At 38.2% G+C, this 12,251-nt stretch overlaps 1 protein-coding gene and 1 pseudogene across 1 annotated transcript; both read right to left on the bottom strand.

The window, feature by feature from the left end:
- Window positions 1–460: 460 nt before the first annotated feature.
- Window positions 461–1,732, bottom strand: LOC134241917 (uncharacterized). Its single transcript, XM_062723930.1, has one exon. The coding sequence runs from the start codon at window positions 1,730–1,732 to the stop codon at window positions 461–463; it is 1,272 nt and encodes a 423-aa protein (XP_062579914.1).
- A 2,413-nt stretch (window positions 1,733–4,145) lies between these two features.
- LOC134241916 (uncharacterized) lies at window positions 4,146–12,196 on the bottom strand (annotated as a pseudogene).
- Window positions 12,197–12,251: the final 55 nt, after the last annotated feature.

Here is a 12,251-nt window from a genome sequence, read left to right as displayed (position 1 = left end):
GTTTGTCTTGACAATTCACTAGAATCTTGTCTTCATTGGTGTTCTCTTTATTGTCTTAGAGTTGCATGCCCTTGATGTCGAGAGTCGAATCTTGTAAGAGTTGCTGTTATTCCTCTTCTACGTCCAAGTATCTGGTTTTGGGTAATAACAAGCGTTGAGCAAATTTTCCCCACAGACAATTTAAAAAGAGTTAAGCAGTGGTTCTTCTCACTGGATTCTTCTCGATACTGAGAATGTCCATCATGAATCCTTCTTTGTATAACACTTGTCGAATGTAATCTTGTTCTTGTTCTGAGGTCTTACAGTCCGGGGGAAATCCGGACGCTTCCTGTTTGATCTTGAGGAAGGTATCGATGTAAGATCTGAATAACTCTTGACTGCTTTCTTTAAAATGCCATACTTCGTAGATTCGATCTATGGTATATCCCATGTCTAGGGCTTTATGTAATTCGGTCGTCACCTAAGTACCCGTGAGACTACGTTCCTGGTCGGTGTGTTGACATCGATCTTGAAAAGTAGAGTCCTGTCGTTCGGCACACGTGCGACATAAGGGAAATAATAACTTGCCTCCCGTCCGATAAGGTAATACGGGGTGATAGAGGTCTCGGGGAAGTAAGACCCGACAGTGAATGAGACCGAAATAATTTCTCAAGTCCTGGAACACGTCTGTGATGATCTCGGGATGCCCTAAGGGAAAAGGTCTGTGTTTCAACACGTAAGGGTATAGTGAACAAACGTCCATGTACCTCATGTCCCCTTCCTCACAATATAATCGAGTGGCATTTGTCCGACCTCCGTACAGGGCTTCTCGAGGGTTTAAAGGATCGGGAATGTCCAGGTCTCGTACAAAATGCTGTAAACTCGCAACTTTTTGCACTTGCTGATCGAAATCGTGCTCCCAGATACCAAGGACGGTATACCCCATTTTCTCCAAAGTCAAAGTCCTTCTGAGGGTTTCTTCGTGTAATTGCTGGCAAGTATATTGGGTCCGGTGAGGATGAGGTTCGGTTTGTAAACTGGGATAGCAGGTGGAGCATCCGTGCCAATAGCACCCGTAAAATTCGTAGACGGTGCGAGTCGCTTCCTGGTATACGTCGACGGTATAATTTGCAATCTGGACATCGCCCCCGTTTCTGGCATGTTGTTTGTGACATCCACTCTGTTGACTAATCCAGGTGAGCCACCGACAGGCTTTAGCCGAATATTGTCGTGCCGGTTGATACTCGAGGTTAGGAATGATGGCAATGGTGTCTTCAGGCATGAATTGTCGACGGGAGGCTAAATTAGCAGCAGTGGCAAAAGTGATGGATTCCTGGAAAGGGTCCACATTGAATAAGGTCTTAAGGGTGGCTCTAAACTTTACACAGCATCGGTGCAAAATGTCGACGTCCGAGACACAATACTCTACAAACTCTTTCTGGAAATCAAATAATTTTCCCCTCTGTTGTTCGTACCATTCAAAAAATGCCCGTCGTCCACTGATAGACATTTCGTCCGGATTGTAGAAAGCTTCCGGTGGATAAGGTCCTACGTAATTCTGGTTCTGTTCCGTATTAAAGTGGGGGAAATAGCCTTTCCTCAATTCGTCGAATCCGAAAGCGGAGGGCATCTTGGCTAATGCAAACGGTAAGAAATTATACGAGTCGACGAATTTCAGTCCGCATATTTCCATGTACAAGATCTTACTGCCGTTCATGATGACGTTAGGTTTAATGGGGGCAGAATGTACCATGTAATACAAAATGAATTGTCCGTCGTAGCCTTTGAAGTTATGGGCGATGACGATGACCTCGTCGTGTACTAAAGTGGAATTCCTAGTACCTCTAGTGGGTTGTAATAACCAGTCTATGAACTTCTTTAAGGTGTCTGGTCCTTGAAATAGGTGCTGACGGGGTCCCATGTGTTGACAATGAGGACAGGGTTGGTCTATGTCTAACTGATTGCAATGTTGACAGACGCGGTGTGCCACACACAGATTAGGGATGTGAATGCCGGTTTCCTGAGTGCATTCGAAATCGAAATAGATGTAAAACTGTAAGGTGTCTTTCCCCTTCTTCTTCTTCTTCTTCTGGGGCTTCTGTTGTACGTAGCACTGATGATCGGTATCGACGATTTTCTTACAGATCTTACACTGTTTCTGTCCTCTGCATTTGTGATGAGGGAATAAATTCTTAGGTATCCAGGACTGACACTTCTCGCATTGTTCCATTAAATTGCAGACAGTAGTGGTGGTCTTCTTACTATGGGGTCTTAAATTATTTTCGTAACAGGTCCTGTTCTTAACATTCCATGGCATTCCTGGCATTTAATCTCGATCCCTTCATCGGGACAATAAGGGTGATGTCCTAAACAATAGGTACAGCGATGAGGGCACTTAGAGCGATGGTCTGTGACCTTCCTGTACCCCACGTCGCAATGATCACAGTAATATTGGTTCCCCTTTTCTCCCGGCATGGATATGATGGCATCGTAATGATGGTCGTCTAACAAAATGTTCAAAGAAGTTCCGTCTCCCCAGCCTTTGAAAATGCGCTCTAAGGTGAGTTTAGTCGAAGTAGACTTGAACTGAAATATTTTCAGTCGATACTGAGGAGCTAATACCTGTTGTAATTTCGTCCACTCTGCATATCCACAAGCTTGAGTGATATCACACTCGGCCTGTTCCATGAGGGCTATGGCTAGGTTCTTCTGGTCATTGGCTCTTACATCTCCTAATTTCCATTGTTTATCCCATTCGGGGTCTGGATGTTCGGGTTTTTGACTGTGTAATCGAGTCACGACGATGGCTCTAGCTAAACAAAATTGATCCCTGGGATTGACGATCCGAACGATGGCTCTATTATTGTTCTTATAAGTCTCCTTATTCACTTGTAAATGCTGGGTTCTGTCTCCACCACTTCCCTCGGGATACTTGACCCGAAACATATCTAATTTCATGCCCCCGTCAACCAGTTTGAAACCCTTTCTGGATTGTTGCACGGCTTCAATCTTGTCTAAAATGACGTCCTCGGTAAAATGTTTACATTAAGTAAACTCGTACCAAAATTCTGATTCCAGAGATTTGTGGCGTATGTTCAGGCGGAGATAATCGTTAGGATCACACTGCATTTTCGATTTGAAAGTTTGTAACATGTGTCTGAATAATCGCTGAACAAATCCTCTGTTTTCTTCCTCTGGAAACTCCTTAAAAATCACAGTGTAAAAATCCTCTTGAGCTTTAAATTTTCTTGAGTGCACCCTTTTATTCACTGTGAATGGTGACGTCTACATATCAGTGAAATATTCTGGAGCGGGACGTAAAACAGTGTACAATCAACAATCGATAATACTGGGATATGGCCTTGGGTTTGGGTGGTGAATGAATAGGTAACTTTGACCCCCCATGCGCCCTAGTCCTTTGCTGTTGCTGTCGTTGTTTTTCTAGTTGAGCTCTTCTCTGTAATAGTCTGGCATTTCTTTTCCGAAGCTTTAATTCTCGCTCTTTATTTTCATCAAGAATTTGATCTAATTCTCTTTCCCATAGTTGTCGTTGTCGTTGTTGTTCTAATTGAGCTCTTCTCTGTAATATTTTAGCATTTTTTCCCGGAGCTTTAACTCTTGATCTCTTTTCTCATAAAGAATTCGTTCTAATTCTCTTTCCCTTTTTTCCATTCTAATAATCGCTGAGCACGTAACTGTTTTTTCTTTAGTAGAGTCCATGCCTACCCAGGCAGGGAGGTGGCTCTGACTGTAGAATGAGCTGAAAGTAAGAGAAAAGCCGTATTTATACAGTGGATGACGTCACAATGCATAGGTAAGCATATTTTTTGCACACGGGCCCCTGACTTGAATCGCTGCCAATTATATTACCTGTGTAGTCAGCATAAAAAAAACGAAGGTCTATCGTATTGTTTGCACAGGGCCCTTACAGATGATGCAACAGGTATAAATCGTAGGAACAGCGTATAGAGTATAATGAAAACACAGTGTAAACACACCCCGTATTTAGGGGGCTATATGTAATGAATTGACCAGGCTATCCCCCAGGGGCTGCACTCTATTGACCCGGCTATCCCCCCACGGGCTGCACTCAGTTGAACCGGCTATCCCCGAAAAGGGGCTGCACTCAGTTGACCCGGCTATCCCTATCATCCAGAAAAGTGCACTCATTTGACCCGGCCATCTAGGCTCCTTATACTACTAATGGTTACTGTTGTATCCGTAGTCGATGTTGTATCCACAGTCGATGTATCCGCATTTGGTGTTGTATCCAATGTCGGAGGTGGCTGAAATATTTAAAATAACTAAAAAAAAATCATAAAAGAAGTAAGATTATAAGGCACTTTTTAACATATTCGGTAGTCTTAGATGGTTGAAACATAAAAAAGTTGCATAATAACACAATTCATGACCATCGCTTACTTAACTTTTTGTGATATTCACAACTAACACTGAGATATAACTATTGATAAACAATTGCATAATGTAGGTTAGATAAATTAAGAGATTAATATAATACCAATGTATGAAACTATACCTTTACATTGTTAGATTAACGATAGGGTTGAAAAAACTAATATATCAAGTTAGCTTTAAGAACATTTAAATCATTTCGTAATGAATTAATTTGAATCACCTTCTACACCAACCTTAACATCCTGGGCGGGGGATTCTCTTGTGGTGGTGGTTATCTTGTGGTTGTGATTCTCTTGTGGTGGTGGTTATCTTGGTGAGAAACTAGTAGGCAGGCTAGGGGGACACTCGTAAAGAATATAGAATGTCATATGATGAATAATATACACAGATACAAGCACATGGCCACAAAAATACTTACACAATGTGAATTTAGAGAAGTAAATTTTACTAATAAATGCAGATAGTTGATAAACTGCACCTTAACCTTAACGTCCTGAGATGAGGATTATCTCATTGTGGTGGTAATCTTCGAGTCAATTTCCGAAAACCTTCTGCTAGCGGGAAGGCTAAGGGGAAACTACTAAAGAAATAACAGTTACAAAATGAAAACATGAAGAATGTCACACGATGAACAATATACACAGATAAATATCATACACATTTCAAATCCCCTCAAAATATCTGCACAGGATGACTCGATCTCTAATTAGAATTCTTTCAAGATTTGTGCAAACACCATCACATTCCGCAATGAAAATTCTGCGGATAGAATTACTGCATCTTAAATCAATGGCTGATGATGCTTCAAAAAATTGAAACACGACTTCTCTGCACCCACTATATAACACACAAGATCTCCAGTCACATACCATCATGAAGTCATTTTCTGCACTTTGATATAAAATTAAAGCCATTTACGGAAAAAAACCAGAAACTCATAACATGAAGTGTGGCGAAAAATGTTGTACTCATATCCCTGGATCTACCTGCAATCACGCGAAAAATCAGCAAATTCAATAATCAGATATCAAACCCGATGTATAATAAAGTGCAGGGAAATATTTTTGTTACAGCATCAATGCTGATTTTGATGCTCCCTTTTCTTGCTGATTTTGATGCTAGTTGTCCTTATCCTGATCCTGGTTTGATCCTTATCGTGATGCTGGTTTGAAACTAGGTCAATGCTAGTAATGCTACCGGAAGTGGGATTGGCCTGCCAGAAGTGGATAAATCAAAAACAGCATTGCTATTTTAAGCCATAAAAAAATAATTTTTGGAGTAATTTTTATTTGTAATTTGTTTTAAATGAGTTTTCTTAATCTGATTTCACTTTTTACCGAAAAATTAACGAATTTCGTTTTGTCGTATTGCAATTGTTTAGAAACAAAATCGCGTCACAGTGGAAGTAAATGACTATATATTCATCTTGCGAAGTTATCAAACATATTATTTGATATGGATTGCAGCTAACGGTGCGAAAGTTCTACATATTCTGCATGACTTCTTTCTAAATCATTATAGGACGTTTCTAGATCACCAAGAATATTTTGTAGTACACCATGGTCCTCCATATAACCTAATTCTCTAAATCTGTTGTATATTCTGTGAAACTTGCCCTTTTGCGTTGAACGTCGACGTTTCTTGCCCTATAGCTCAGGATCTTTTGACTCTTCGGGTGGCGGCATGTTCCCTGTGTGTCGAAATGTTGCACTTGGTCAGTTCAGAAATTCACACCGTCATGTAGTAACAATTTATTGTTTCGACCTGTTAATGGATAGATATCTATTACAACAAGGGCACCGCTAAGCGGAGCATCCCCTCGCGGCAGGAACATCTCTGGTAATGGTAATATCTCATGAGAGATAAATTCTAGAGGGACGATAAACATGTCAAAGATTGATAGTACAACGTGTCTTCTTTAAATTCCCTCTCATGAATATTTTGCTCATATGAAGGCTTGCCCGTGAAGAGTTTTTTCTCATACTATGCACTGACGACCATTGAGCAGTGAGGGATCCATTTGTACCAGCATCTATTGGGACATTGGCCCTTGGTTTAAACGGTCTCATTAGAAGGACCAGTCTTCACGTCCCACAGTGGGATTCAAACCCGCAAAATTAGGATCAACTCCCTTACTTTTGAAAAAATACTAAGTGGAGTGTTGTTGTTGATCCAATTTTTTTTTACAAAATGCAAAGTACAACGCGTCTTGGTTGGTTTGGGGGGGGGGGGGGGGGGGCATAACATTGATACCTAATTTAGGGTAGTAAAGTTTAATAAAAGGTATTAAATTGTTTTTCAGCTCTATTTATTTCTTTAACAAAATTATAGGGGGTAGGGGTGTCTATTTTTAACAAAAATCAAACTGCATAGAATTTAAGTTGGGAGGGGGGTGGGTGTCATAATATGCATACAAAATTGGGCAGTTTCCGTTATGCCTAGCAGAAACATATCACGCGTGCTACATGTACAAGTCTCAGTAATTTTAATTATTTACCAACGTTATTAGTATATTTCACCGTTCCAGGCAATACGCATTTTTTTCGTAGTAAAAAATAACAAAGTACATCGAGACTTTATTTGAACTTGTGGCATAGACGTCAGAACAGGGGTGGGGTGGGGGCTTAGCCTCCCATTTTTTTTTTTTTTACAAATTTGACAATTTCTATGCATTGAAAATTGGGGTTTACCTTTTATGTTGGTTAAGCCCCCCCCCCCCCCCCCACACACACACACACATACTTTCAATTTAACGTGCATCCCAAATTCTCAGACACCTGGTGGAGTTTGGTAATGAATCCGCGACGTTCATCTAATTCTATTAATCTGGTTCTTACAGACTCGACAGGTTAAACTGGTTCCCTAGCGGAAATGATTATTGTCAACTCGTACATAAAATGTCAGGGTTTGAAGACAGTGTAAATGCGATATCTAAAGAAATATATCATCAATGAACTTAAAAATTAATAGGCTTCTTCCTTTTATACTGCCACACAAGTATGTAAACGCTGAGAGTAGTTAATGCAAAGGTTCTCTGTCAATCTTGCCCACAAATGATTATTGTCAACTCGTACATGAAATGTCAGTGTTTCGAGGCAGTAAAAACGCTATATCTGAAGAAATATTTCATCAACAGACTTGAAAATTAATAGGCTTCGTCCATTTATACTGCCACACAAGTATGTAAACGCTGAGAAAGGTTAATGCAATGGTTCTCTGTCAATCTTGCCCACAAGGTAATGAACACACTAACACACACATACATACGCACATTCGCGATGCTATATCCCCTCCGCAACTAGTTGCGCGAGGGGATAATAAATATCAGTTTGTTGATAATTATACAATTCTCATTATTATTAACAGTCATTTTTAAATATAAAATAACTCACACATTGACGGGCTTAATACATCACATTGTTTCGCCGTTGAGGAGTCCGTGCATCTCAAACCGGATATTACTTACGAAATATTAAAGTCCGAAACGATACGGACAGAATGTACAATTCCGAAACGTACAATACGAACGTATCATATGACATGATTAAGTTATTTTACTTTGCACTCCTCCTGATTTGTAATTATAGGACTGTAATATAGACTATCTTCTCTGGTTTAACAACACATCTAACGTATGCATCGGAAATATGCTGCTTTAATCCATGTTCTGTTAGCAACTCTGTAAATATTCTAGCATCTTCGTCATTGGGATCATCAAGATGGAAATTTAGAAAACTGTGATAAGTAACTCACCAGGGATTAACACGAGACTGTACAGATAGTTGGTCCATTCTTCAAAGAAAACAGAATTCTTGAATTTATTTGATTTAGATGGGGGTGGGCGATATATAACAGCGATGAGAATAAAGTTGTTTTTGATTTTAATAGAGCACTCTAGATGTTAGAAATGAGTGTATTTGGCATCTTTGGAGTAAGCATACTTAATATGAATTCCCTATGGTTCAAAAGTTATGTCAAAAAGTATAAAAAGCTATTTTTAGCATATAGGTCACAGACAAGGTCACCAGATTATTGACCTTGTCGTCATTTGAAACGAATTCACTACTAGATTATGTATACCAAATATAAAGTCCCTATCTCGTATGGTTCAAAAGTTATGGCAAACAGTGGAAAAAGCTATTTTTGGCACATAGGTCACAGACAAGGTAACTGACCTTGATGTCATTTGAAAGGACTTCATTAGTGGAGTATGCATACCAAATATGAAGTCTTTATCTCTTATGGTTCTTAAATTATGGCAAAGGTTAAAGTTGACAACAGACAGAAAGAAAAACGGTTAAACAGACAAGACAAAAACAATATACGCCCGGGATTTATCGATCTGGGCGCATTTAAAACATGAAGACTCTTTCCCTTTTATCTTTGGTATAATAAAATTATTTTTTGCACTTCTTGTGATATTATTCAATACAAAATGTTCATGGAGGTAAGCTGGTGCATTACCATGATATATATTTAAGGAATGTTTTTTAGTTTTGTGTGAGTTATTGGTGTGTGAATCACACAGACCTGTCACGTAGGCATATTTCATGAAGCGCGCTAGCGCTTCGTGAAAAATATGCCTATGTGCACGTCTGTGTGATTCACACACCAATAATTCACACTAAACTGAAAAAAAAACATTCCTTATATTTACATTTTACCTGTTTGAAGGCAACCAAAATATACTCAATATTTGAATTTCTTGCTGTCCTATATTGTTGCATTTTATTAACGTCGCTGCATTCTCATTGTGACGTCACGTTAACGCACGTTTTTCCATGTATATTTCTACGCGTGAATATACACGAAAATGGTTTCCAAATCAATTTCACAGTTGGCTTCGTAGAAAAATACAGCAAATGTAAATATTAAGACATGCTTTAATCTAAATTGTTAAGCTCTATCCTCCACTCTTAACATATTTAAAGAGGGTAAAATATTAATAGAAATACTCTCTCTAGATCTAAGGTTTAAAATGAACTGCACTACTTTGTTCCGGGTTACTTGTAATCTGTGTAAGTTGTTTGTTTATTCCACAATACCAAAAAGAACTGGCATAGTCAAAATAACATTGTATCAAGGCAGAACATAGGGTCTTTCTAGAATGTGTACCAAGACAGGGTGCATTTCTATGTAAAAACTTAAGTCTAGCATTACCGTTCACAGTAGCTCAGTCGGTAGAGCGCTCGCTCCGTGATTGGGAGGTCGTGAGTTCGTATCTCGGCCGCGACTGACCTAGTTAAAATTGGTAGCAACTGTTCCTTCGCCATGCGCTCGGCACAATGAAGTGAAAGTTGCGGGTCCTTCGGATGAGACCTTAAAAACCGAGGCCCCGTGTCAGCGGCAGGCGTTGGCACGATAAAGATCCCTCCCGGCTCAATGGCCCTGAGTGCCGAGTAAAGGTCAAATTTTGAAGCCCTTCATCGGCATACGGTGACGTCTCCATATGAGTGAAAAATTCTCGAGAGGGACGTTAAACAATATACAATCAATAAGTCTAGCATTAATTTTTTGTATGACTTAAAACAATATTTTCACATGAAAGAAACTTGTCAATACAGATTCCTAAATATTTAACACTGTCAGAACCTTAAATAATGTGACCATTACACACAATGTTTAAACATGTGATACTTTTAAGCTTTCTTGCAGGACCAAATAAAATAGATTCTGTCTTACCTTACAATCTATTGTCAATTAACCAAGAGGAACATTTGTAAAGAACAATGCCCACTTTTGAACAATAATAACAGGATTCACTAAGTAAACGATCTTCATGTAAATAGCATTTTGAGTTCTTAAAAGTTCATTAACAGTTCTACTTATGATAGCAATTTGCTTTCAAATATAGGTGAGAAGTCCAATTATACCTACCAAAAATATTCCAGTCTTCTAGTTTTATGTTACATGTAGTTATGAAGAATTAAAAATTTTAACATGTTCTGATCTTATAGAAATAACTATATAGCTACACATGCAAATTCATAGGGAAATTTCTTCATCATTGTCTCCGATTGAATAACTGGAATAAACATTTTCTATGTTTTCTACATGGTCTTGTTGGACACGATTTCTAATAAAGCGTCGAACTAGCACTTGAACAAGCATCCAACACAGGAAGACACAGAAATCTACTGCAGACAACAAAGGGAAACAACAGAATGATATGCGGACATCACTGGAAGTAAATTTTAATGCATAGTTCTATATCATAATAGAAATGTCTCAAAATTAAAAAAAAAATGATGTTGTGTTATTTATAATTGGTCATCTCTTATTTCCACCTGATATTGATCGTGATATATTGGATACAACATATTATGGTGTCTTTTCTTTTTTAACCAAGAAATAGTTCTTATAATTAATACAAGTATAAACAGTATAAAAGTAGTTGTCAAAACTGAAGAGATAGCTAAAAATATTAAAGAGCATCCTCATATAATTCATCAGTGTGTGGTCTTAAATAACCTTCTGAATCAAAAGAGTCAAGTGAAAGACAAGTAATTGATCCAGTATATATTTGACTATTTAGAGACTGGTTTTGTTTTATTTTTACATGCAATACTCTTTAAAAAGTTATTGTTATAATAATTGTAATGTGTGCGAACAAAAAGAAGAAATGGATAAATATTAACTTACAAGAATGGTTACTGTTGTATCCCAAGTCGATGTTGTATCCGCATTTGGTGTTGTATCCAATGGCGGAAGTGGCTGAAATATTTAAAATAACTAGAAAAATCATAAAGGAAATAAGATTATAAGGCACTTTTTAACATATTTGGAGCTTAGATGGTTGATACATAAAAAAGTTGCATAATAACACAATTCATGACCACCGCTACCTTATCTTTTTGTGATATTTACAACTAACACTGAGTTATGACTATTGACTATTGATAAACAATTGCATAATGTAGGTAAGATAAAATTAAGAGATTAATATAATACCAATGTATCAACTATACCTTTACATTTTTAGATTAACGATAGGGTTGAAAAAATTAATAGATCAAGATAACTTTAAAAAAATTCAAAGCAATTCGTAATGAATAACATGTAATTTGAATCACCTTCTGCACTAACCTTAACATCCTGGGCGGGGGATTCTCTTGTGGTGGTGGTTATCTTGGTGAGAAGCTAGTAGGCAGGCTAGGGGGACACTCCTAAAGAACATAGAATGTTATATGATGAATAATATACACAGATACAAACACATGGCCACAAAAATACTTACACAATGTGAATTTAGCGAAGTAAAAACTAATAAATGCAGTTAGTTGATCCTTAACATCCCGAGATGAGGATTCTCTCAATGTGGTGGTAATCTTCGAGACAATTTCCGAAAACCTTCTGCTAGTGGGAAGGCTAAGGGGAACTACTAAAGAAGTAACAGTTACAAAATGAAAACATGAAGAATGTCACACGATGAACAATATACACAGATATAAAAGAAAAATACCATACAGTACACATTTCAAATCCCCTCAAAGCACCTGCACAACATGACTCGATCTCTAACTAGAACTCTTTCAAGATTTGTGCAAACATCATCACATTCCGCAATGAAAATCCTGCGGACAGAATTACTGCATCCTACATCAATGGCTGAAGATGCGTCAAAAAATTGAAACACGACTTCTCTGATAGTAGGGGAGACGCACCCACTATATAACACACCTGAGCTCCAGTCACATACCATCCTGTAGTCATTGTCTGAACATTGATAAAAATTAAAGCTATTTACGGAAGACAATCGAAAACTTCTAGCAAGAAGTGTGGCGAAAAATGTTATACTCATATTCCTGGATCTACCTGCAATCACGCGAAAATCAGCAAATTCAATAATCAGATAT

Source organism: Saccostrea cucullata, unplaced genomic scaffold (genome assembly GCF_032062105.1).
Source record: "Saccostrea cucullata isolate Sc308-1 unplaced genomic scaffold, CSIRO_AGI_Scuc_v1 ctg3604, whole genome shotgun sequence".
NCBI lineage: Eukaryota > Metazoa > Mollusca > Bivalvia > Ostreida > Ostreidae > Saccostrea > Saccostrea cuccullata.
Note: the sequence above shows the minus strand (reverse complement) of the source record. Positions and strands in the feature narration are given on the sequence as shown.

Bases quoted from the DNA above. Each gene is read 5' to 3' on its own strand.
- LOC134241917 (XM_062723930.1), bottom strand. From the start codon at position 1,732: ATGGTACATTCTGCCCCCATTAAACCTAACGTCATCATGAACGGCAGT.